The sequence below is a fragment of the Trichoderma aggressivum genome (genome assembly GCF_033847375.1).
Source record: "Trichoderma aggressivum f. europaeum strain CBS 100526 chromosome Unknown scaffold_052, whole genome shotgun sequence".
NCBI classification, from domain to species: domain Eukaryota; kingdom Fungi; phylum Ascomycota; class Sordariomycetes; order Hypocreales; family Hypocreaceae; genus Trichoderma; species Trichoderma aggressivum.
The window spans coordinates 159,093-184,100 of record NW_026946418.1 but is presented as its reverse complement, the minus strand read 5'-3'; the positions used below and the strand labels follow the sequence as shown (position 1 = coordinate 184,100).

At 53.8% G+C, this 25,008-nt stretch overlaps 11 protein-coding genes across 11 annotated transcripts; 5 read left to right on the top strand and 6 right to left on the bottom strand.

The window, feature by feature from the left end:
- Triagg1_9394 (uncharacterized protein) lies at positions 1 to 1,962 on the top strand (the record flags this gene model as incomplete). Its single annotated transcript, XM_062904346.1, has 2 exons — positions 1 to 900; positions 982 to 1,962. 2 exons carry the CDS (start codon positions 1 to 3, stop codon positions 1,960 to 1,962), a joined length of 1,881 nt encoding a protein of 626 aa, XP_062751688.1.
- A 395-nt stretch (positions 1,963 to 2,357) lies between these two features.
- On the bottom strand, positions 2,358 to 3,470 carry Triagg1_9393 (uncharacterized protein; the record flags this gene model as incomplete). The annotated part of the gene is made up of 1 exon (XM_062904345.1): positions 2,358 to 3,470. The coding sequence occupies one exon, from the start codon at positions 3,468 to 3,470 to the stop codon at positions 2,358 to 2,360; it is 1,113 nt and encodes a 370-aa protein (XP_062751687.1).
- Positions 3,471 to 4,297: 827 nt separating this feature from the next.
- Triagg1_9392 (uncharacterized protein) lies at positions 4,298 to 9,731 on the top strand (the record flags this gene model as incomplete). The annotated part of the gene is made up of 4 exons (XM_062904344.1): positions 4,298 to 4,767; positions 4,845 to 4,997; positions 5,127 to 8,295; positions 8,358 to 9,731. 4 exons carry the CDS (start codon positions 4,298 to 4,300, stop codon positions 9,729 to 9,731), a joined length of 5,166 nt encoding a protein of 1,721 aa, XP_062751686.1.
- An 899-nt stretch (positions 9,732 to 10,630) lies between these two features.
- On the bottom strand, positions 10,631 to 12,885 carry Triagg1_9391 (uncharacterized protein; the record flags this gene model as incomplete). Its single annotated transcript, XM_062904343.1, has 4 exons — positions 10,631 to 11,712; positions 11,765 to 12,625; positions 12,733 to 12,762; positions 12,834 to 12,885. 4 exons carry the CDS (start codon positions 12,883 to 12,885, stop codon positions 10,631 to 10,633), a joined length of 2,025 nt encoding a protein of 674 aa, XP_062751685.1.
- Positions 12,886 to 14,114: 1,229 nt separating this feature from the next.
- Triagg1_9390 (uncharacterized protein) lies at positions 14,115 to 14,825 on the top strand (the record flags this gene model as incomplete). The annotated part of the gene is made up of 2 exons (XM_062904342.1): positions 14,115 to 14,163; positions 14,236 to 14,825. 2 exons carry the CDS (start codon positions 14,115 to 14,117, stop codon positions 14,823 to 14,825), a joined length of 639 nt encoding a protein of 212 aa, XP_062751684.1.
- A 307-nt stretch (positions 14,826 to 15,132) lies between these two features.
- Positions 15,133 to 16,092, bottom strand: Triagg1_9389 (uncharacterized protein; the record flags this gene model as incomplete). Its single annotated transcript, XM_062904341.1, has 2 exons — positions 15,133 to 15,850; positions 15,890 to 16,092. 2 exons carry the CDS (start codon positions 16,090 to 16,092, stop codon positions 15,133 to 15,135), a joined length of 921 nt encoding a protein of 306 aa, XP_062751683.1.
- Positions 16,093 to 16,356: 264 nt separating this feature from the next.
- Triagg1_9388 (uncharacterized protein) lies at positions 16,357 to 17,203 on the top strand (the record flags this gene model as incomplete). Its single annotated transcript, XM_062904340.1, has 3 exons — positions 16,357 to 16,389; positions 16,448 to 17,077; positions 17,150 to 17,203. 3 exons carry the CDS (start codon positions 16,357 to 16,359, stop codon positions 17,201 to 17,203), a joined length of 717 nt encoding a protein of 238 aa, XP_062751682.1.
- A 170-nt stretch (positions 17,204 to 17,373) lies between these two features.
- On the bottom strand, positions 17,374 to 19,236 carry Triagg1_9387 (uncharacterized protein; the record flags this gene model as incomplete). The annotated part of the gene is made up of 3 exons (XM_062904339.1): positions 17,374 to 18,579; positions 18,659 to 19,107; positions 19,176 to 19,236. The coding sequence occupies 3 exons, from the start codon at positions 19,234 to 19,236 to the stop codon at positions 17,374 to 17,376; spliced, it is 1,716 nt and encodes a 571-aa protein (XP_062751681.1).
- Positions 19,237 to 20,356: 1,120 nt separating this feature from the next.
- Triagg1_9386 (uncharacterized protein) lies at positions 20,357 to 21,941 on the bottom strand (the record flags this gene model as incomplete). Its single annotated transcript, XM_062904337.1, has 2 exons — positions 20,357 to 20,961; positions 21,035 to 21,941. 2 exons carry the CDS (start codon positions 21,939 to 21,941, stop codon positions 20,357 to 20,359), a joined length of 1,512 nt encoding a protein of 503 aa, XP_062751680.1.
- Positions 21,942 to 22,891: 950 nt separating this feature from the next.
- On the top strand, positions 22,892 to 24,097 carry Triagg1_9385 (uncharacterized protein; the record flags this gene model as incomplete). The annotated part of the gene is made up of 1 exon (XM_062904336.1): positions 22,892 to 24,097. One exon carries the CDS (start codon positions 22,892 to 22,894, stop codon positions 24,095 to 24,097), a length of 1,206 nt encoding a protein of 401 aa, XP_062751679.1.
- Positions 24,098 to 24,138: 41 nt separating this feature from the next.
- Positions 24,139 to 24,805, bottom strand: Triagg1_9384 (uncharacterized protein; the record flags this gene model as incomplete). Its single annotated transcript, XM_062904335.1, has 2 exons — positions 24,139 to 24,311; positions 24,376 to 24,805. The coding sequence occupies 2 exons, from the start codon at positions 24,803 to 24,805 to the stop codon at positions 24,139 to 24,141; spliced, it is 603 nt and encodes a 200-aa protein (XP_062751678.1).
- Positions 24,806 to 25,008: the final 203 nt, after the last annotated feature.

Here is a 25,008-nt window from a genome sequence, read left to right as displayed (position 1 = left end):
ATGGCAACAACCGAAGAAGTTGTGCGGCGGCTCCAGGAGTCTCGCCCGCCTGCAACAGACGCCGCCACCTACCTGACCATTGTCGAAATGTCCTTGTCTTCAGAGATCCTGCCTGCGCTGCAAGAGATACTGGAGGACGTTTCATTGACCACTGAAATCGGCTGGGACATGGTTGACATGCTAATCCCTATCCCTGGCAGTGAAGAATGCCTGGAGAGTATTGCGCGTCTGGGCAACCCCCGAGAGGTCGTTTTGAAAGTGCTCGAGGTCATGGAGAAAACCACTGCTGCGGGAGAGGAGGGCGATGATGATGAGGAAGAGGAAGAGGAAGAAGCGGGAGAAGAGAAAGCGGGCGGTTCCAAAGCCATCACCACAAAAGGCGAAACAAAAGCTGTCAGGCACTTCGTCACACTCTGCGGAATGCTGGGAATTCTACTCAAACGGCTCCAAGTCAAGGCCCCATCGCGGTTTCTACACACTACGCTCGAAACAGTGCAGAGATGCTATGATGCTACAAGCGCGGCATCTACGGCGGCAGTCATTTCTCTGGTTCAGTCTCTTGCGCGCAAGACGCGGCCCCCGTTGCCCTCGCGAAAATCGAGCGTCAAGCTGGATACGCCATTCCAAGACAGCGACCCGGCGAAACAGGCACCGGACCCAGAAGCAGAGCGCTCAGATATTCTAAACAAAGACGAGCCGCAATTGATGACTAGCTTACTGCAATCGTTCATCACATGCGTCATTGAGGCATATGTCAACTCTAACAGCATCGAGTGGGCCTCAAGAATGCTCGAATACACCTACCCGGAGCGCATAGTGCCTGGCCGAAAGACCATGATTCAAACATTCAAGGAAGTGGTGGAGCTTCAAGCAAAGGATGCTCTATTAGGGCAGCTAGTGGTGCGTATTTCAGTCAAAGCTTTCGTGGGCATCAGATGAAAGTATGGGGTAGCAAAGATGGAAGCTAACGGTATTGCATAGGCTCTTGCTAGTGACCTGGGCTTGTCGAAGCTGGCCCCTTTCAAGGTAAAAGAGTATCTTGAAGGTCCTATACATCGGGCACCTCTCTCCATCGACTTTGACCCCCAGCACCCTGAACAACTCCATTTGTCGACAGGTGGCTTGGTGTGTCTGAATGCTTACTGGATGTTTGCTGCCGACGTATTTGATGCGGATCGAGGCGGTCCAGACGGGGATCTCCTCCCACAGTACATGCTACCAGATCATCAAGTCTTGTTACAGAGCTTTTTGGGCGATGAATCCCAAGGCCAGATTGCGAGTAACCCAGGAACTATTGAGGCCCTGGTCGTAATGGCCATCTGGCTTGATGGCCGGAAAGCAATCTCAAATCCCAAAGGCGCTGAGACTGCTACAGGATTCATGCCCTACCACCATCTGTTGACTCTCATTTCCGTGTTCCACCCCAACATCCGAGTTCGCAATGCAGCAACCGTTGTGGCAGGCTCTATCTTGCACTCCGATCCTGAAGAAGAAGACCGACTAGCTATCCTGGAAGATCTACTAGAGAGCTGCATCTTCTCGTCCCTGCAAGCATGTGCGGTCTCGTGGCTACGAGAGGAGATTATTGCGGCGAAAAAGGCCGGGTCAAAGGGCCGCTTCGCTGGCCCAGAATGCTTCGAGACCATTCAATACACCTTGTTCCCAGATCTGTCACATCTCAAGCAGGCTGATGCTTCCACGTTACTCGACTTCTGGGCTCAGAGTGCACCCTTCCACCTGCAAGTTGCCAACTTTGCGCTCTTCTTATTTAGGGAAGACTACAGGAGTCTGGCTCCCGTCGGCATGGCTGCGGCTATTGAGCACCGCTACGTTGAGCCACTGGTGCATGCTGCGAAGACGTTGGAAAAAGCTGCTGGTGCAAAGGAGGTGGAGATTGACGGGGAGGGCCTGATGCAGCTTGGCATCCTGACGGATACGCTGAGTCGGGTATCCCTACAGTAAAATACAGGCTGTAGTGTTCAAAAGAAGGGCATTGATGAGTGTGAAACTGAATTACCAAAACATTGGGGTGATGGAAAGAAAGGAGAGTAGCCTGGAGTCTGCCGGATCAGACGGGTACATAGTCATTCACATCTCGCCTGAATACCTAGTGTGTCATTTGATCGGTAAATCTGTAAAAGCTCAGAATAATGCTTGAGCGATGAAATCCGAGTTCAAAATTATGCATGGCTGTGCGTTCTATGTAATGGTGAATGTAGAAATATCTGCTGCGTACGTTTCTCCTTTCGTACCCGTTTTCTCATGAGAAAATAAAAAGTAGTTGAAGATCCCATCGCCGTTATCCTATTCCTCTCAACGGAGTGATGAATGAAAATTATGCAAACATAGGCTGCCTTTTATCGTCGACGGTCCCGGTCACGGTCGCGATGCCGGTCCCTGTCCCTATGCCTATCGTGATCCCGATCTCTGTCGCGATGTCTATCCTTATCCCGATAATCCCTATCCCGATCCCTGTCTCTATCCCTCTCTCTGTATTTGTCCCTCTCACGATCGCGCTCACGCTCCCTCTCCCGTTTATAGCTGTCCTCACGTCCTCGACCTTCTTTTCGCTTGCTCTCCTCTCTCCGGTAATCATTCAACCGCGGTCTGGACTTCTTCCCGTTCTGATTCCAGCCGCCGAGATCTTCCTCTTCTTTGAGCTCCTTGGCGCCAAGACCAAGTCGGTTCTGTCGCCTCTTGACTTGCTTGACAGGAGGGCCGCGGGCCTCGCCGTTCCAGCCCATGCCGCGGAGGAGGGCGGCGCCAAACTCTTCAACGGGCATGTCTTCGTAGTCTTGTAGGGTGGATAGCGCGCCAGAGGATTCGACGTCGCGGCGGTAGGCATCGTCTTCTGTTGGGGCTGCAGTGGTGATGACTTTTTGCTCTTTGGATGTTTTGCCAAGCAGGGCATCCATGGCCTCGTCATCGGCAGTTCGCTCGACTGGTGGTGTGTCCTTGCCATCTTGGTCCGCTTCTCGCATCTCGTCGTCGCTGGGCTGTGCGCTCGGCTCCGATACCACCACGTCCTCCGATGCGGCGCTCTTTTCCTTGACCGTCAATCCCCATTTCAGCGGTGTATCCTGGTCGGCAGGCTCAGTCTCGGTTGCAACGGCGTTTTGCTGTGCTCTGGCTTCTTCTGGGAGTAGGTTTTTCGATCCCTTTTGACTCTTCAACTCGTCCTTCCAGCTGCGATTCGGCTGCCGTGCAATGACGTACTCCTTCTTCTCCTCCTTGTGTCGCTTTCGTTTCGTCTCCGCACCTTCTGCGCCGAATCCTGTGATGGCTTCATGGTGCCCTCGACGGCGGTCATCTTCAGAATCTTCAGAATCGGATTCGCCTCCCAAGGCGTGGGAGCGCGGCCGCTTCCCTAGACTCGATGACGGTTTCGCGCGGGACTGTTTCGCTGCTGACGCTGAATTGCTGCCTCCACCAAACTTGATGGCTATGCGACCTTTGTTCTGGTCAGACATGACGCGTGAAATCGTGAAGAATGTTGTTTACGAAAGGTGCATGTACCTTGAGGCCGTGACAGAAGCGTGCTTCAACATTTGGCGGCTCAAAATGATGACTTTGACAAAAAGTTACTTGGTACCTCCAGGTACGTCTCTCGGGCTAAAAAACGTTAGCGCGGAATCGGGAGGTACTTTGCATTTTGTACTTTGTACTTTGTATTTTTCAAGAGTCGGCCAGAAAAAATTGAAGCCGCATTCAGGAGTGGGGGGCGCGTGTGTGGCTGCAAGGGAGGCTTGGGAGGGAAAAACAGAGTTAAAATTGGCCAAAGCTTCACATTGTTGAGACTCAGACGCAGCAGATCCAACATTTCATTCTGCCACCTTGAAACGTGGAGGAATGAGGTTTATCCATTACATCCGCTAATCCACCACGAGGGAATTAAGCTGGTGTGCGCGGGTTGTTAGAGATAGGCATCACTGCAGAGCTTAATCATCGATGGCAGAGTTTATTTCTCCCACGTCGCTGTTGACGCCTAACCGCCAGTGCTAAAACCCACTAGGAGGACAAAAGGTCGCAGATGGATGGATCCCTGATGCGATGCGTGCAGATGCAAAGGGGACCTGGAAGTAGTGGTTCTAGGCATTTATGGTAAACAGTGTGGATGGATGGACGATCCTTGGAGGAGCCAGGCATCGCCATAGATAGGGGTCTTCCGAATAGCATCGTGTCGATTCATTAGGTGTTTTACAGTTGTAGTAGGTAAGTATTTGATGAAAAGCGTCAATCCTTGATAGACTCAAGCGCCGCCGCAATGACAACCAAATGACAGCACACCAAGGCGGTGATGCACCGTGCCGTAAAATCTCAACCTCACTGTGCACTGGGCGCTCAGGGCGTCTGCTCTGCACCGTCTTCGTTAGCGGAGCGACCAGCCAGCGCCCAGCCAAGGCCCGCCCAAACACTGTTAACGGCTAGCGCACCCCATACAGTGCCGACAGGTATCCGCCCCGGCTCCAACTGGCTGCGCTCCGCCAGCTCCAGCGCTCCCCCCCCCGGCCAAACTCCCCCCAAGACAGAGTTTGACTGCCCTCGCACCGACCGGCGACACGCTCAACGGCCAGAAGATCCGTCAAAACGGCCACCACCACGCCTTTTCCATCGCCGTGCATCTCGAGCCTCATCTCAGACGACGTCTCTGGCTATCCTCCGACATCCGTTTCGCCTGCAAACGGATGTCGCTCCCGCCGATGCTATGACGGAGGTCGGCCACACCGATCTATCGAGGCTGCTTCAATCCAAGCGAACCGAGTTCAAGTGAGTTGATGCCCAGTCGAAAGAGCGGATTTTTCCGATTCCAACGAGGTGCTTTACGCCATACTGACCGCCGACAGTGCAACTGTGACATCGCGGAAGAGGAAAGTTCGCGAGCTCTTCGCTGTCACGACTCAGGTCGAAGGCCTACCGCAAGATGCCTTCGCGAACCCCGACGCGCCGGCAACTACCGCTGCGGAATGGCAGTTTCTTCAGACCAGTGAAATATTACAGTTCGTATCCCTGTTTTAATTTTTTTTTTTAAATCGAAAAATCCAAGCCGTTATCATTTGTCGAGGCGGGTCGCGTCTTCGCGTCTGAACTATAACACAAGGTCATTTCGGTGGCTGACTCTTGAACAGAGGAAGGACGTTGAACGAACAGGTTATCCCAGCGCGGCCATTACTGTCTGTAGATACCTTGAAGCGTTTGCTTGCCAAGTCGTTGCAGGAAACAGCCGTGCACCCTCCCGTACCCGCTACTTCGACCGTTGCATCTGCCAAAGTCAAAGGAGCTGCTGTTCCTGCCCCGGCAAACGAGTTGCGACAGCCTCTTGGTTTCATATCGAACGAGTCGATCCCTGCGCCTCCCGAAGAGAGTAGTAAACCTTTGAACAAATCAACGAAACCTGCGCCGGCGCCGTCCGTTCAGAACATTAACAATGTATCACTTCCCGCTGGAGCCAATTCAGGCTTTCCGAACGCCAAGCCTGTTACCACGCCTCCAGTCCCTCCGCCCGCAACGAAGGAGCCAAAGCACGCCGAACAAACGATTAATGGAGCGGCGAGTAAGGATGTTCCATCTGAACGAAGGCCGGCACAGGTTTCCTTTCCTCCAGGGACCAAGGGATCACCATCGAGGGAAACGGCCGGTGATGTGGCGACAGCAGGGACAACAAAGGATGTAGATGTTGCTGGCGATGGTGGTGTAGCCGACAAGTCGCAATCGACTCAGGTTGGGCGTAACCAGGAACTCTCCATCAAGGTCCCCCACTCGGTATCCAAGATTCCCGATGCGCTCTCCTCTCCAGGTTCGACGGCACCAAGTGCAACGACGCCCGGCAATCATGACGTCTCAGCGGATACCAGCCCTGAGCATGATGCTCCCCAGTATATCGACGATAGGATAGAGCGCGAGGTTGATGAAAAGGAAGAGCAAGGTGACGATGTGCAAGATGGCGCAAGTGCAGAGACGGGGACGAGGACAGATATTACGAAGCCGGAACAAGATAAGGCCGATTTCAAAGTTGCCAGACTGGACGAAGATCAGCTTCTTCAAGAGTCTATTCGGTCAAGTGCCGCCGCTGCAAGCCCAGAGCCCGTAAAGTTTCAGAGTGGACTCAATGCTACGACCGCTGCTATCAGTACCACTGAGGAGGCTAAACCCACCACTCAGCCAAACCTAGATCCCCTTACGGACGCCAAAGTTTCTTCAGCGCCAGTTATCAAGGCGACTGAGGAAGTACCTGATAGCCAGGAAGAAACTCCAGAAAGCATGGACGTGGGTCCAATCCAGGCCACAGGATTGGAAAATGTCGAATTACCAGCAGCACAACCACCTACTGGTCCTCCTCCGACCTCTACTAGCGCATCGCCTGTCATTGCTAAGCCAACACCGCCCAAGGAACATGCAGCACCTGAGAGAGCGGTTACCAGGGTGTCGTCGGGAGCCATGAGGCTGAAATCTGTGTCTGAGATAGTGGGAGAGAGCCCGCGCGTCAACAATACAACAGAGCGAAATGCAACGAAAGTACCACAAAACCAGCTGACTCCTATGACGTCTACGCCTCAGTCCCCGCCTCCAAGACCCAAAAATACAGTCAGGAAAGACAGGCCAAAGGGGCACGTCTCTACTGTTTTGTTTGGCAAACAGCCGAAGCAAATGGAGGAAAAGAGCTTGGTTCCTGGCCAGAAGGAAACAATTCAGGCATCTGACGATTACTATACTCCGCTCTTCATCCAGAATTTCACAGGGGCTACCAACTGGATGCAGCCTATCGAGAAGATTCTGTTCCATGCTAACAAGACTATCGCTACCCCTGACGCGTATCTTGCGATTCAAGATCATCAAGCGTGTAAGGTTTTGCGTAGAGTCTACCATCTTCAGCAACACGACAAATGGTCTCTGAGACAGCCCAAGCGATGTCCTGAGCCAACTCGCCCGCCATCTCATTTAGATGTGCTTTTTCAGGAGATGAAATGGATGCGGACTGATTTTCGAGAGGAGAGAAAATGGAAAATGGCCGCGGCCAAGAACATCGCCTACGCTTGTGCGGAATGGGTCGAATCAACCCCCGAAGAGCGCAAGGCTTTGCAAGTCGCCGCGTTCATCCCTCCGCTTAGGACAGACGACGTGACAATGGGCGATGCCGATGCAGACAGCGCCGAGAGCCACCCCACCCCTGATCTCATTACGGAAGACGCAGATTCGCCCCAGAATTCAGATCATCTTGGCGAAGAAGACTTCCCTGAAACTGTTGCGCCATCTGCCATATTTGCTCTGCAGGAAGAGGATGTGGTCTTTGCGCTGCGACGGACGCCTGCTTCAGATAAGCTGCTGGAGGAGCTGCCATTGTACGGGGCCCCCCTAAGGATTCCGCGTTTCGAGCTCACAGGGCCAGAATATGACCCTGATGCTCAATGGAGACGACCTGCCCTACCTCTGAGCAAGTATGTCGAAGGAGAAATGAAGCTTCTCTCAGATGGCCCTCCGCGGAAGCGTAGTCGATATCATTATCGTGATGACGAATCCGATGATGAAAGGGAGAGTCCATTTGATGCAGGTGCGCTCGCACACAATGTCCAGCTTCCACCGCAAAGCTCCGATGTTGCTCTATTCGCCCCGGAATCGAAGCACATCCGTGATCGATTGCACGCTGGTCACCAGTTCCGGCCGCCATCCGAACATCCCATGCCTCTGCAGAGCTTTTATGAGTGTCGTAACCCATCCCAGTGGACTGTGGTTGAAGATGACGAGCTCCGCAGCCTAGTTCGAGAATATTCATACAACTGGTCTCTCATCTCCAATCTTTTGTTCACCAAATCTCTATTTGCGTCAGGAGCAGAAAGAAGAACACCGTGGGAGTGTTTCGAACGGTGGATTAACCTAGAGGGCCTCCCAGCTGATATGCAGAAGACCCAGTATTTCAAGGCCTACAACAGCAGGATTGAGACTGCTCAGCGCGTGATTGCTCAGCAAAACCAGTTGGCGGCACAGCGAGCTTCTCAAGATGGAGGCGCGGTAACACCGATACGACGGAGACAATCAACTCCACTCAGGGTGGAGAGGCGGCGAAACCAAAAGCATCTGACCCTCATTGATGCCATGAGGAAGTTGGCGAAGAAGAGAGAGACCACAATGCAGAAGCAGCAACATTCTGCTGCTCAGAACGCTGCGAAGAAGGTGAATGATACAATGGCTCAACGACCGGTCAAGACACCCAGGGATTACAGTCTGCTCCGATGGGAGCGTGACCAGGCTCTAGCTGAAAAGATGGCGCTCTATGCGCAGCGGCAGGAAACCCAGAGGAGGGTGAGTACACGTTTCACTTTGGTATTATTCGGTCTGATCATAAGCTGACTTACTCCGTCCAGGCTGCTCTCCAGGCCAGAGCCCAAGCTCAGTCCGCCCAGTTGGCCACGGCACCAGGTGCCGCAGCCCCGGCTGGTCAAACCCCCGGGCTTCCTGCAGCGGTTGCTAATGGCGTGAATGGCGTCGTCAACCGAGCGGCTGTTCCTAACCAACTCGCCGTTGCGGCAGCAGCGGCAGCAGCAGTAGCCGCGCAGGGTCGAGCACGGATGCCCATGCAGGCCCCTGCGAATGGCATAGACGGCATCAGCGCTCAAGCCCAGATGGGCGGCAATCTCGCTCCACCAGCGCAGATGAGCGGCATCCCACAAGCTCAGTTGCAGGCTTTGCAAGCGATGCAAGCCCAACATCGGATGCAGATGCCCGGTCAGCAACCTGATGCCAGCATGATGATGCGTGCACAGCGCATCTCAGAGCAGCAACGGGCCGCAGTCCAAATTCAGCATGCGCAGCAGCAAGGGGGCGTTGTTGGAACTCCTGGTCAACAAGCACAGCAAGCCTCGTCGCCCGCTATGCGAAACGGAGCCCCTGCCATTGCTCAACAGGCCGCCTTTATGAACAATGCCCAGGCTATGATGGCTTCGTTCAATGCGACGGCTGGTCATGCTTCAGCAGCTGCCAATGGTCTACATATGCCCACTCTTGCCAACGGCACATCTCCCGGACCTCGACTACCAGTGCAGATCCCTCCTACTATTGCCGTACAGATTAATTCATTGGAAGCGCAATTCAGGAGTAAAAATCCTAACCTTTCACCTGAACAACTTCGCCACCTTGCCACCGAACATTTGACTAGAGCTATGATGGCACAGCGGCAAAGCGCCATGAATGCTGCTGCCGGTGGACAGACTGGTATTGCGACTAGTATTACTGCTACGGCCAGCCCTCATCAATATGCCGCTCTGCTAAGACAACAGCAGCAGCAGCAGCAGGCTCAGGCGCAGGCGCAAGCTCAACAGGCGCAAGCCCAGGCTCAAGCTCAGGCCCAGGCCCAACAGCATCAGGTCCAACACTCACAGCCGACGCCAACGCCAACTCCGACACCGACACCGCAGCAGCAGCAACAGCAGCGACCTCAGCAGGTGCCTCAGTTGCAACAAGCTCAGCAGCAGGCTCAGGCACAGCAATCACCAGCGCAAGTGCAGCAGCAGCAGCAGCAGCAAAGGCCGCAACCACAACCACCACAACAATCTCAGGCCCAACTTCAAGCCCAGACTCAGGCCCAAGTCCAGGCCCAAGCTCAAAGTCAAGTACAGCAAGTTCAGTCGCAGTCGCAACCCCAGGCCTCTCCTCAACTACCAGCACACCCTCCCGCTGGAAGTCCGGCACCTCTTCAGCGTCAGGCCAGTGGAAGCGCAACCCCTTCCGCAGGCAAGTAAACAACGAGCGTTTCTGGATTGTGCCCTGCGGTACTCGTTTTCTTATTGTAATGCAAACGCCTCACGTGGTTATTGATTCCTTTTTCACACGTCTTTTTCGTTCGACGGTTTTTTTTTCGTCAGGGCAAAAACGGGAGGTGTTAAAGCGGGAAAGGGAGGTTTGGGCTGGTTTACACTTTTAACGTTAGATGCCTTTCTCATTTTTTTTCTCCATCCCCCTTCTATCTGTTCTAATGTGGGCTTTAACAATCGGGTTTTGGAACTCTTCTTTCTTCTTCTTCATCTTTCAAGTCTCCTCTCTTATGCTAGAACAGGGGGTTCGCGAGGATCTTTGCTGGGTTTTAGTTTTTTTCTCCCAGCTGTTTTGCGAAAGGCAGGAAGAAAAAAACAACAAAAAAGGAATGTGCTAGGGAAAGCGGGCAGGCGGGCGGCAAATCAATTGTAGAGATATGTACATAGCTTTTATTCATCGTTTCAGAGACAACATTGGGAGGCATACAGACAGATGAGGAAGATATTGCCCGAGGGACCCGAAAAAAGGGGGCTCGGCTTGGGGCAATGGTGGGAATGTTGTATGCAGAGAATCAAGCATCTGGGGTGACCAGCGGGGGCCCCTGATTTATGTTGTCAAAATATGTTCTTGTTTTCTTCTCTACGTGATGTATGAAGTGGCATGAGTAATGATTAATGGAGGATTTGGTCAACAACGGATCGTCAACGAAGAAATGAAGGAAGAATGCAAGGGAAATTTCATCCATTCTATTGTGTTGGTAAAAATTTAAAACGCCGGGTATGATATGTATACATCATATACTTCCCAAGAGTAACAAAGAAAAACAGATAATTAAAACCCCCCCCCCCAAAAAAAATAGAGGCTTCATCTATGACATGCTTTGTCCCTACACGGCTCCTGCTCCACCTCCTCTACTGTTATCTCCGTGAAGTAATAGATGCGGCTTGATGAAATCATCGTCCAACTGTTTAAACAAGCTAGCTGGATCCTCCGCCGAGAGCAACTGCCGAATGGCGCCCGTGGCGGACATTGGAGTAGCAGACGATGGCTCAGCCGGGCTCATGAAGGCACTGCCTTCGCCTGACGGCGGGTTAGGACTAACTGGCGCTCGGGGGGAGCGACGATTCGCAGGGGGCGGCAGGTCTGAGATGTCGATGTCGCTGCCAATATCGGAATCGTCGGTATTGTTGCGCAGCAGATCGGGTCGCTCGGTTTCGGTAGGATTGCGGATCGAATTCTTGCGGCTCAGGCTGTTGGGCCGGACGCCCGTATGCGGTGATGAAGTACCAGATACGTAAGCCGCGGAATTGTCTGTAGGAGCGCTGAGGTTGTTCAGAGCGACGGTGCCATTGCCGTTACGACGAGGATTGTAGCCAATGGCGGAGCCGGAGCGCTTGACCTGAAGACCAGTACCAAACGACTCAATGTCAAACTCGTCATCACTATCGATTTCCTCGACTACTCCTGTGCGAATACCGAGAATCTCCAGCATACGGGCCGTGGTGCCGCCAAAGATGATGACAGTCAGGACCACGACAACCAAGACCGTGGCTCGGAGGGCGTATGAGTTTTCGCCCGTAAGAAGAGCTGCCAATGCAACACCGACAGCACCGCGAAGGCCGGCCCAAAATAGCATGGCTTGGTAGTTGTAGGGGAGCTCATCGCCGACTTCCAGGCCTCTCCTCCTCGCGCGGTAGCGAATGAACCAGTTGATGGCCTTTGAAAGGGGGAAAACGGCGACCCAACGGGCAGCGCATACAGCACAGATGGTGACGATGATGAGAGGGGGTTCAAACTGTAGGGCATTATCTGTGAAGAGCGCCAAGCCCAGGTAGATGAAGATGAAATTCTCAGACAACTGCGACATGACTTGGAAGATGAACTTGGTGGTGAGTTGTGTACGTCTCGACATGTTAAAGTAGGCATAATGTTTCAGCGTGATGCCACAGAAGAGCAGTGACACGATACCTAGACAATGATTAGGCTTATTCATGGCACCACGAATGTAGGGAAGCCTTACCAGAAGCGTGAATACTATGTGAAAAGAAGTAGGTGGCATATGCGATCAAGATAATCAAACAGCTTTCAATCTTGGGGAATCTTCGAACATAGGTAAACTTGAGCAGAAGAGCCGTACCAATGCCGACGACGATACCGATGAGCATACTGCCAAAGAAGACGAGCAAGAACATGCCGATACCATCAAAAAAGCTAATGATGCCGTAGTTGGCCTTGCCCTCACTCTTCTTGATATATTGCGCGGTTTCGAAAATGACAATGGCGATGGCGTCATTGAGAATGGATTCGCCAAAAATGATGGTGTAGAGCTTAGGGTCGACCTTGTACGTGTTGAAAATGGCCAGAATGGTAACGGGGTCGGTGGCAGAGAGAGTTGCGCCGACGGAGATGGCATCGACCAGACTCAATTTCAATGACCCAGGCACCAAGTTGAATACCCACAAGATCAGCCCTATGACCATGGCGGAAAGAAAGGTACCAGCGAATGCGAACGTCAGGATAGTGCCGATATTGCGGAAGAAATTGGCCTGGTGCAGCTCGTATCCGGACGACAGAATAATGGGAGGTAGGAGGAGGTTGAAGAAGATCTGATAGTCGAAACTGATGAGGTTTCGGATGGAATCGCCGGAGCTGATGAGTAGAATAAGGCCAACCACCATGCCTATGAAGCCGACAACGTTAACGCAAGTCTTTTGGTTTGGGAGAAGAGTAGTCGAACCTGCAAAGATAGAAATGACTGTCTCGTGGATAGCAGTCACCTTCTTCTGCTGGAGAAAGTAGCTTGTGAAGAAGGCGATGATGAGCAGCATGATTGATATGAAGATGGCTCTGGCGGCGAAGAATTCCTTTTCGCCAACATCATCTGAATATAGCCAACTGTCAGCAATCGGTTCCCTCTTTTTCCATTCCCTCGCCCCTCGTTCCTCATGTTCCCTCTATTGCTTCCCATTCATCGCGGGGAGACGTTACCTTCGGGGTCGCCCTCTTCTTCCTCTCGCCCTACACGTTGAAACGGTCAGCTTGTCCAGAGCAGCAAATTACACGCAGCGCGACATTGCCGCCAGACATACGTAACAGCTGGAAGCCCAAATTGGCCAGCTCGGTGGCGGCCATGGCGGCCATGGCGTGCGATGTCGAGGTCCGCGGACACGATCGAGGTGGGATTCGGATTCGTTAAACGGTGGAGCATGCGCGAGCCTTGCGGCGCAAGCGAGACGATGCGGGCATGGAATCGCAAGCCGGAAAACAGAGTCGCGACGGGTGCAATTCGAGCGACGGACCAGCGGCGATGAGGCTGGAGTTGGCGGAGGAGAGTTGCAGTTGCTCGGGCTAAGAATCCAGCGAGGACTGTGTGAACATGTGCCAAGTCCAAGTCCGGAGTTTGGCTGCGGTTGTTTATTTAGTAGATGTGGACATGTACCAGCCAGTACCGTGTTATGCAGGTGCCTGGTTGATAGCGATCTAGTAGCGCTCTAAGCCCTGTAACTGGGCGTGGGCTAGTGGATCGCTGATGACGAGGCCGCAAGCCAGGACATGCATGTACTCGTGCACTCTCTGAGCTTAACAGGCTGCCGGCAATATGGACGCTATTGAATATTAATCCCGTCAATACAAATGAATAGAAAAAAAAAAGATTGAAACCGCAGAACAAGTAAATAGGAGATTGATGCCGCGTGGCCTCATCACTCGTTAGTCATTCTGCAGGGCAGGGCACCGATTACAAGCGTCCCAGTGGTTCAACGTGCTACAAGTGTCGGGGCCAAGACGGGAAGACGGAAGACGGGAGGATGGATCGCCGTCCGTGTCATTTTATCGCTGCAGGGCGAGTTGTCCCGTGTCTTTGCAATGTACTCGAAGCCAAGTAATGGCTAGATTGAAAACGATCTTGTTCATATAGATGTGATCTGGCGTCTAACGAGGAGAAATGTGTATACTTGACACGGGGCATTTATTACACACGCAGACTTTAGCAGTGCCTCAAGTGCTCATGGCTGTCTCATATCACTTCCCCTAGTTTCTGTCAGTCTGGTATGGGCCTGTTTAAGCAACTGATGTATAGAAGAAATCCACCAAATAGCAGCAACTCGTTTACAATCATGTCAGCCCATTTCCCAGCGTCTCTCTCTCTCCCTCTTTGGCGGGGCTCTTCGGGGCAGCAGCGCGGGGTGGGGGAGAACCGAAGCTCTCCGGGGCGGCTCGCTAGAACAAGGACGGCCTTTCACCGGCTTCTGATCCTCCCCATAAGCACATGCATCGTCCAACACCTCAACTCCCAATCAACTCCACGACCTGCCGCTCTGCTTTTGCGAATCTCGGCTCTACACGCCACATGATATGATCTAGAGCCGACCATGTACCACCTTGCCAAAGGCCTCTACCTCCTCGCAACAAGCAAAGAAGGTGACCATAGCACAGCACAGCACAGCACAGCCTGACCTCCACTCCACGGCTAACCCAAGAGTCTTGCCTCAGAATACTCCGTCATCCTCCTCGGCCTCGACAATGCCGGCAAGACGACCTTTCACGAGCAGGTCAAGTCCATATACCTCCCCAATGCGCCCGAGCCCAAGCTCAAGACCGTCCCCACCGTCGGCCAGAACGTCTCGACTATAACCCTGCCCGACATGTACCTCAAGCTCTGGGACGTCGGCGGCCAGCACTCCCTGCGCAAGCTCTGGCAGAGCTACTACGCCAGCTGCCACGCCATCGTCTTCATCATCGACAGCACCGACATTGGCGACGGCGACCTGGCGCACGAGAACACGGGCCGCCTGGACGAGTGCAGGCTGGTGCTGGAAGACGTGCTGCAGCACTCGGAGACGGAGGGCGTGCCGCTCCTGATATTGGCCAACAAGCAGGACAGGGAGGACTGCGTCGAGACGATACGCATCAAGGAAGGGCTGGTCAAGCGGGTCATGGAGGGCGAGAAGGGCGCTGCCATTCGCGACTCGCGCGTGCTCGCCATGAGTGCGCTGACGGGCGAGGGCGTGCGGGAAGCAATCGACTGGGTGCGGTCGAGAGTCCAGTGGAACAAGGAGTCACGGCCACCTGTCATGAGGTAGCCGTCGATCGAGCGGACGAAACAAAGCGTTGTATGTCGGTTACAGGCAAAACGAGCGTCGGGATGGTGTTCTGAGGCGTTTCCGGTTGGATAGATATGGGTCGCTTGTTGCTCTTTCATCTGGTTCGCGAGCAAAGCGAAAGCTGAATGTAATCCATCGGCGAGATTGTATTCTGTTTATTTTGTAATAATCCATTAGAGGGAGAATCCATTATCGGGGTATCATGCATTTTGCTTTCCTGATTTTTTTTATCCTTAGTCAACGTATATAGGTAGATCACATTATTGCCCCCCTTGGCATTTTGTCTTCATCTCTCATTTTCCGCAGATAGCTCAGCCATCAGGCCACCCTTGTCTCTCCTCTTGGCATCCTCCGCCAGTTTCCTGTCCACCAAGTCCGTAAACTCTTTTGCTTTTGCCAGGGCCATCTGAGCACACTGTATGATCAGCGTAGCCTCTATAGGCTTGCCTCCGAGCTTTGAAATCTGACATATCTCGCCGTGCTTGTTGAGACTGAACGTGCAGCTGCCCACCCGCAGCTGTTCCTCCAGCCATGTAGTGTCCACCAATACTATCTCGCCGTCCTCGCCAAAGAAATCAAACGTCGTGCAGAATGGAGAATGCAGCCAGCTCAGCGGCACGGGCTCACGCTCCGCAGGTGTGTAGATGGTGAGCGTCTCGCCTTCCATGCTGGTATCGGGCTTTCGGAAGTGCCTCAGCGCGGCCACGACGGCGAAGCATGAGCTGTCGATGAGGCTGCCGTCGGCGGATAAAACGTGAAGATCGATTCTGACGGACCAGCACTTTTGCCCGGCGACGAGGCAGAGCGACTCCGTATCCAGGGCTCCCGATCTCCGGACGGTCTTTTCAAGGAGTCTGGCGAGCAAGACTTCGGTTTCAGTGGGACGGTTGACTTCAAACGAAGGGGCCACCATGGGGCCGAGCTCTGAAGTGATTTGAAAGATGCCATCAAAGGGCCGATCAGGGAACGGCACTGTGACTTCCGCTGATGCTTTGGCCAGTACTCTGTGCATAGAATGTTAGAAATGGCGGCTCTAGCTGTACGTAGCAGTGTAAGGTATGTCGAATATGAATTGGACCTGCCTTGTCTTCCCCAGCTTCACATCTGCCACGCCATAGTCATCACCAAAGCTGAGTTCCAAAGATCTAAATTGGTCGAGTTTTCGGCCGTCTAATCTCAACCCTTCGCTGATAGCCTGGAGGGTAAAAGTCCGCTCGCTTAATGACGGCTCTGCTTCTCGGGGCATGGTGAATTAATATTTTGCGAATTTTCAAGGGAAAAGAAATTTGCTTTTCTGTTTCTCTCCAAGAGCGAAACTCGATGATATGAAGCTCTCAGTGAGAGTGCAGAACGCCACTGAAAAATTCTGCCGGGCGGTGTGCATAAAGTTGCATGCATCTAAGCTTGTGCCGCGACTTTGATCAACGACACACGTGCCTGACTATTACCGACTCTCCATTCTGTTTCAATCTGCTACTTCAGCGTCTTTCGTTCTGCAAATCTTGACAAGATGACTACCGCTCATAGACCAACTTTCGATCCCGTAAATTTCCACTTCTCCGGATGGAAACGACGTCGGCAATGCTAATCGCACCTCTTAGGCTCGTGGCAAAGAGGCCCTGCGTGGCCCTGCCTACCACCAGCGACTCCTACCAGCGCACACCCAGCTCAAGTACCGAAAGGCGGGACAAGGCGGCGACGCTGACGAAGAGCCCACGCGCGACCTCGCTGCGGAACTTCTTGCGGCCGAGGCGGCCCACTTCAAGAAGAAGAACGGCGGCGTCTTGGCCCCTGAGGATGACGAGGAGGGAGATGTGGAAATGACTTTGGCGCGAGGAGAGAAGAGGTCGCAGTCTGCCAATGGCGGAGAGGAAGAGGATCTCGAGGCGAAACGAAGGAGGATATTGGAGGAGAGCAGGGATATCGACGCAGATGACGACAGCGAAGAGGAGGAAGATTCCGACGAGGATGAGGACAGTGATGACGACGAAGATGCAGAGCTGCAACGAGAACTGGAGAGAGTACGAAGGGAACGTGAAGAGAAGAAGAAGAAGGAGGAGGAGGAACGGGCGAGAGAAGAGCAAGAGGCCCGAGAAAGAGACATTGCGCTCGGCAACCCCCTCCTCAACAAGCAGGACTTCACGATGAAGCGCCGATGGGACGATGATGTCGTGTTCAAGAATCAGGCCAGGGGGACAGAAGACAAGAACAAGAAGAAGGAGTTTGTGAATGTGAGTTTTCTCTGTCAAATTTATGTGTTTACCTTTTTCATTCGAGAGTCGCTAACGATTTCCTCCCTTTAGGACATGCTGCGTTCTGATTTCCATAGACGGTTCATGAGCAAATATGTTCGGTAAATGATGGGAGCGGTTCGGCAATATTCAGGGTTAGCGACGGGCAAGATTTTTTCTATTTTTTCTATTTCTTTTTTTTTCTAGAGGACGATAGACGCCATCATCATAATGAATCACAAAGTCTCCTTGGCGACATTACATCTCTTTCATCCACTGACAACACATGCTCCCTCTCAATGCTTTTCTTCCGCGAGCAGCCTACCCTCCATCTCTTCAAATGCCCCCAAGACCTTGCCATACTTTTGATACGTGCCCTCCCGATATCCAATGTCCACCTTTTCAATCGAGCCCTCCTCCGTCCACCGCTTGCCAATCAGCTCGTCAAACGTCTCGCCGTCGTTCCGCTCCAGAGCCCAGCACGCCTTATACGCACCTCCTAGGGCACAAGCGTTACCCCCGACATCGAGTTTGTATACGCCGTCTGCGCCGCCGAGGACGTCGCCCAGTACTCGTGTGATGGCTGGGTTCAGGGATCCGCCGCCTACGAGGTAGATGCGACGGGGCTGCGCGGGGAGGTCATCGCGTGGGCTGTGAACAAGCTTCTGGGAGCGGAGACGCATGGAAAGAGCCTGGGATTCGACAATGGCACGAGCATCAGCTTCCTTGGACCAGCCTTCCGGGGATTCCTTCAGATCGGTACCATCGCCATTGCAGGTGAAACGCCAGGTTCCGGCACGGATGTTGGGGACCGTCTCTCGAAGGTAAAAGTACAAGCCAATCTTGGCTCGGTCGCCCTCGCCGTCCACGCCCAGGGGTTTCGTTTCCAGTACGGCCTTGTTGAAGTTCTCCCAGCCTGTTGCGCCGCCTTCAGGCTTGGGCAACGTGTCGCGGACTTTTTCACGGGCAAGACCACCGTTTTTGTAGCACAGCATGAACATGTAGTTACCGGGTGTTGTAGGGTGGTTGAAGAAGTGATACGACTCATCCGGCTTATACGTAGGCGTGTTCATAAGGAAAGTCGTTGACGTGCCCAGCGAGACGATGGCATCAAGAGGACGCAAGGGGAGCGCAAGGATCGTGGCCGGGTTGTCGCCGGTAAAGGAGACGATCTGGCAATCCGTGCTGAAGCCGTACTTGTTGACAAAGTAGGGCGAGATGGAGCCCATGGAACCGCCGCCGTCCATGCGAGGCTCGCCCAGCTTCTGACGCAGATCGGCTACACCGGCCGGCCCGGCGGAGAGGGCCAGCAGACGCTCGCTCCAGGTCTGGTTGGGGATATCCCAGAGGTTCATGCCGCAGACGTCGCTGACGTCGAGGGGGGCAATGGTGCCCATGAGCACAGAGGCGAGCCATGAAGAGACGAGGGAGATGCGCTTTGAGTTTGCGTAGACTTCAGGCAGGACTCGTCTGATTCTCATGATTTGGAGTCCGGTGAATCTCTGTATGCCTACAATCAGCTTCACACGACGACCGAGAAGAGAGAAGAAGGAGAAGGAGAGAGATCACGACGCAACTCACATGATGGGCACCGCTGCCCGTAACCGCAGCCAACGTCTCCCTATCCCCCAACTCAGCATCAAAAGCAACCAACTCATCACCCGTGCTGTGATCCTGCCAATTCGGCGCAAACTCATGCGCCAGCGCCTTCTCCAGCTGCTCGACCAGCGATTTCTTCGCATCCAGCCCACCCAGCAGCTCCTCTGCACTCGCACTCCAGAACACGCTGCCGTGCTGCTGGCCAGAGCCGCTGATGCCCTTGATGCGGCTCACGGGCACGGGCATCGCCTTGGCCAGCCGCTCCAGCACCAGGTCGAGCGACTCCAGCCAGAGGGCGACGGGGGCAAACACTTGGCCCGTCTGCTCGCGCACGTGGACGCCCTTGTGGATGCCATACTTGGCGCCAAAGTCTTGGTCAAAGTCGACTTTGGCTTCGGCGACGCCCTTGAGGTTGGAGTTGACGACGATGGCTGAGCGGAAGGTGTTAGTTTGCGGTGGCCTTTGCACGGTGTTTTTCTTCATTCGAGGGGAGACGAACCCTTGAGTTGCTGGGTGGAAAGGTCAAAGCCCAGGTAAAGGGGCCCGTTGTCGGCACTCATGTTGACAAGATCGAAATTGTCTTTCGAATTCCCGTATGCTGCCTACTATATCCAATGGTTTGTGTCCCTGTACAAGATCTTGTAGTGATTGGGGGGGTCTATAAATGGTCGTAATATAGCTCAGATCTTCAACATCGCCAAGCCAATACACCACAAAGCTAAAAGCAGAGCCACACCCTTTCAATAATTCAATTTAAGCTTGAAAAGCGTTTAAACGGGCTCTTGCCCAGCTTTATGAAGAGCGACGAAAGCTGTCAGACGTAATAGTTACACCACCCTAAATGATGCCCTGACATACGCGCGCTTAAAACAAAATCCCCATATATGTCTGCGAATAGTTCCATTGTTTCTAGTTTTCTCGGGCGATTAGGCTAAAGTACATGGAGTAAGGATTTGCGGATGGGTGATGACACAATTTAGCCACCTTGGACTACACCGTGATCCTCTTTTTTTTTGTCTTTTTTTCTCTCTCTCTCAGGTTTGGTTGATCATGGGATTGAATTGTCTTTGTCGAAAAGTGCTTGGAGAAGAGGAGATGGGGATGTGGATTATGGAGGGGGTTCTGGAATCAGCAATTTAGCCTAAATAGAACATTGTCACTGCTACTTTGCGGCGCTGCTAGCAAGCGGCATCTTGGCTCATGGGTCTATGTATATAGCACTTGGGTTAAAGATTATTGCTCTTGGCCATCCGCAATATACTCGATCTTACTTCTCTTCTCAAGTAAAGAATGCCATGTAATAGAGACATGCAGATAAGCTTGAAGAACAGAGTATATATAAAGTACCATCATCCATCTCGAATCTCTACGTTCACCCCATTCTCTTTACATGCACCAATTTGGGCATTACTCCCACCAACCCTGGTCACGAACCATCAGCACCACCAGACGGCCGAGAGAACGGCCTGACCGCGGAGCCGGAACCAGACCCGGAGCAATGCCGGAGCAAGGAACTACGGAACATTCGCATGAGAGATCGGAGCCGGGGCTCTGCGGGCCTTGGCGAAGCAATAGCCGTGTGTAAATCAAGTCTAGTACTACCTTGACCCTATCTACCTAGTCTAGGATGTATACAGAAAATAGAAATCAATGCCAAAGGAAAACAAGATGCTGCCATCTCTAGTGTTTGTGCTTGTGGTCGTGATCGTGCTCCTCCTCCCCCTGCTCTGATTCCTCCGAGACGCTTGCCCGGGCGCTGCCTGGGATGAATTCGTCGAATCGCTTGTTAACATCTGCATCTCGCGATACGAAGCGCACACGGATTCGCTTCACGCCGCGCACCTTGCCTCCCACCAGAGTGCGAACCGCATCTTCCAGATCCTTCACATCGTCGATTGTCCATGCGCCGGGCACTGCCATCTCCAGATCGACCAGGTAGTTGGGCCCAGACTTGGTCCCGGTGATGTCCCGCAGTTCGGCTCGATGGCCTTCGCTGACGTTTGCGATTGCGCGATGCGCGTGCTTGCGAATTGACGCCTTGACTTCGTCGTCGAGGCTTTGGTCGATTAGCTCCAGGAAGGCGGATTTCGTGTTGCCCAGGCCGGCGTGCAGGACCATGGCGGAAATGAGGAGACCGCCGACGGGATCCAGCCAGGCGGCGTTTTCAATGACATTGGCCCCGACAATCGCAAAGAGCGTCACGATACCTGTCAAGCTGTCGATGCGGTGGTGGATGGCGTTGGAGGCGAGGACGGACGACTTGCGTTCGCGCGCAACCTTCATGGCTGTAGAAATCGCGTGTTAGAAGACAGATTCACTACAGATGGAGGGGGGTAAGATGGCAATGAGTCCACGTACTGGCTTGGTATAGCCATTCCTTGATCAGAATGGTGCCCGCTGCCAGCCAGGCGGCGTGTAAGCTGGGAATACCGAGATCCGCGTGACTGTGCGAGTGAGAGTGTCCATGTCCATGCCCGACGTGCTCCAACACATGATGGGCAGCTTCCGGGTTCCAATGGCCATAGAGCGTCACAGCGCTCTCGAAGCCCATGTAGAAGCCGCCCACGATCAGCATGCCCGACACGCCGAGCGCGCCCAGGCTCTCGACCTTGCCAAAGCCCAGGGGGAATCGGTCGGTCGGCGACTTGAGGCTCCACGACACCGTGGCAAGGGTCAGGATGTCCGAGGCCAGATCGGCGATGCTGTGCCAGGCGTCGGCAATCATGGCCTTGGAGTTGAAGGCCCAGCCGCCAATGAACTTTGCAATAGCCATGCTGAGGTTGCTGAGCAGGCCGATGCGGGTGATGCGCACGCCGGGGTCGTTCTTGTCCGTCGACATGAGGAAGGTGTTGTCGTGGTGATGGTGATGGCCAAACAAACCGTGGCCGTGGCCGTGATCGTGTCCATGGTCGTGGTCGTGATCGTGATCGCGGTCGTGGTTGTGCTGGTCGCGTGCCTGGCGAGCGGCGCCCATGATGAAGGGCAGCGAGCGGATGCGGCCGCGGAAGACGGGGCAGATGTGAAGCACGGCGCTGCGAGACGTCAAGGTGTCGGCCAGGGCAAGATGGCAATTGGACGAGGCCGACAGCGAGAAGGGCGGCACGATCGGGGGCGAGGACAGCGTCTGCAGCCGGCGCGAAGGTTGAAGTTGATGTGTCCTCTTGACCTGGAGCTGGAGCTGGTGCTGGTGCTGGCTAAATTTGAGACTGGCAGCCCCGGACCAGCGCACGGCCAGGCCCGTGGAGCGCCTGGCCTGGGCAGACATACAGCGTCCTGGTCTGCTTTGTTTCAGCCGCGAGCCGCTGAGGGGAATGCTGAGAGCGGAGGGAGAGGATGCGCCGGGAGGACAATGGCGGCTCTACGGGACTATCGGCCAGCTGGATGCAGACATGAGAGTTATGTTCCTTCTGTCTCTTGCTCCAGGGCCCGGATTGCGCTGCATTGCGTGCGGCGGGAGAGATGCGCGAAAAGAGTTGAAGAAGCGGGAGAAATGACCGGGTCCGTGGTCCGGAGACCGAGTTCGCCGGTCAGGCCACTGCAACTGATTGATTGCACCGCTGCTGCAGGATTGATCAACAGCACCGCACGTTGCATCGGACTGATGCATCTGGTGGATGCACGGGCATGTACCTCGGGGCTTTGTTCCGATGCTGGGGCCTCCTAGAGGTCCTCTTCAGGCGGCTCCAGGGCACTGTTGGTGCCGCTCGATGCACTGGAACTGGGCGCTGGTCCACTGGAAGCGCTGGAGAGGGTACTTTCCATCAGTCAATCCTAATTGATCCAATTGATCTTCTTGCACATCAAGGTGCTCGGAGCTGCCCCGTTGATGTAATGGTGCGTCACTCTTTGTCAGCAGCCATGATCGGGGTGCATCAACTCCGTTGCGCCTAGATCGGACGAAATGTTTAGATAATCACGGAGCTGGATTGATTCCATCTTTGCAGACCGGCCAAGTGTTTGTTTGCCATCAGCCAGTCACTGGGCACGCATTTATTCTAGAGTTCTTCTATTTGCTCACACGCCGCCGACTACACGAGACTGCCAGGTACCTAACATCTGACGGGTACTACCTGGATCTAACACGAGATCACGGTGCCCAATCAAGTATCGAGAGTCGGTTCGATCGACTGGATAATTGATCGTATATCCCTCTCACCAAGCCGGGGAAAAAACAGTCTCCACGACGTCGATGCCAATTGGCACAAGCAGATTCCAATGAGGAAACCGTTGATGCGAATCCCCTACACTGACATTCTCCCGTCGCCAACAATCATCCCCGCCTCGGCTCATTCCCTCCAAGGTGCCCTCGCCGCCCTCCACAACTTCTTCGCAGCGCCTCCACCTAACCAGCTGCCTCACTCTACCGTCGTTCTCACAGGTGCCGGACTGTCGGTGGCATCTGGGCTGGCCGACTACCGAGGCCCCAATGGCACGTATCGAGTGAACAAGACGTATCGTCCCATCTACTACAACGAGTTTGTACAGAATCACGAGGCTCGCAAGAGGTATTGGGCTAGGAGCTTTCTTGGGTGGTCTAGTCTTCTCAAGGCAAAGCCCAATTCCGGGCACTATGCAATCAGAGATTTGGGGCAGTTGGGCTTGATAAGTGCTGTCATTACGCAGAATGTCGATTCCTTCCACCCCATAGCCCATCCTCAGATCCCCTCGCTCGAGCTCCATGGCTATCTAAGGTCAACCAAGTGCACCACCTGCCACTCTGAATATTCACGCGAGGATTTCCAGCATCACCTTGCCCGGCTGAATCCTCGTTGGGCAGCTCTCCTAGAAGAGGCGCTGGCATCGGGAGCTCTCGACACAGAAGATCCTGACGAAAAAAGGTTCAGAGGGTTGAAAGTCAACCCGGATGGCGACGTCGACCTTCCCGATGCACCTTATACCACGTTTAGGTACCCTCCCTGTCCTCGATGCTTGGCCGACCCACCTATCAAGGCAGAGGGCTACAGACATACAGTCAGGGCCGACGGTGACGGTGCCTTCATTCTTCCAAGCTCAGCTGGTGTGTTGAAGCCAAATGTTGTCATGTTTGGCGAGAACATTCCCACCCACGTCCGAACTGCAGCCGAGGATGCCGTCGATAATGCCGGTCGGCTTCTTGTCCTCGGGACATCGCTTGCCACCTACTCGGCATGGAGGTTGGCCAAAAGAGCCAAGGAAAGGGGCATGCCCATCGCCATCGTCAACATGGGTGGCGTGAGGGGGGAAGACCAATTCTTCGAAGACGTAGATCCTACGCAGGCCGGCGAGCGAGCAGTCAGGGTTGAGGTATCGACAGACGATCTTCTCCCAACTTTGGTATCTCAGCTTCGCCAGAGGCTCGCATCTAGCTCGCTGCCTCATGATGCCGCACTGCCCAATGATTCGCGAGAAAACTCGTCCATCTTCAAAGATATGCTCTCTTAGACATCTGTAGATAATAATTGCGCTGCATCATAAACCATGATTCAGAAGAAGTTTCCGAAACTGGCCGTCTTCGTCTTCACAGGAGCTTCGGGTTGGACCTGCTGAGCGCTGCTTTCGGGTTGGCTCGTCATCTTCGCCTGAGGTTCCGTCTGCTTCTGCTTGGGTGGCTTCTCGGGGTTCCGGGATGCCTCGTCGCGCTCAATAGCTTGCAACACTTGAATCATATGTCAGCCACCTGACTGTAATACACATATACAGCCGTTACCGGGATTACTCACCTTCTTCCCATTCTGTTTCCTTCTGAGCATCTCCGGTTCCCAGGAGCTTTTCTACATCTACGTCCTCTCCATTCTGTATGCGCTGGACCACTTCTCGAAGCTGGGCAATTCGTAGTGCCGACTGTCGCATGTACCGCTCTGTCTGATTCCGCAGCGCAATCATCTGAATCGACATGGACCCGATGAACAAAAACATGACAATGAAATAGGTGGCCGGGTTCCACTCCTTCTTCGCCTTTGCCTTCAGCTTGTTGCGGTTCGCCTTGCGCATCGGCTTGGGTATAAGAGACCTCCAAAAAGATCCCTCGACGATGGTTACTGGCGCTGTGCTGGAGAATCGCAGTCCTTGGCTTGCACGTGCAACGTTGTTGGCAGCAATCGCCGCCATGCTTTGCCTCCCGGCGTGCAGCAAAAGCCGTTGAGCCATCATTGTCGAGTTCGTACCTGGATTTTTCTGCGGGTTTTGACGTTCAGGCTACTCCATGCAGTTGGTTGAAGGTTTTCTAGAACCCGGCAAATCGAAGTCGGATCTCCGAAACGGCGCTTGTCCGGCCCAGTTGCCCTGGACGACTCCCGATATTTACCCGTGACAGCTTTAGCCCGGCATCCTTGCTCTCTAGCACATTGAAGATT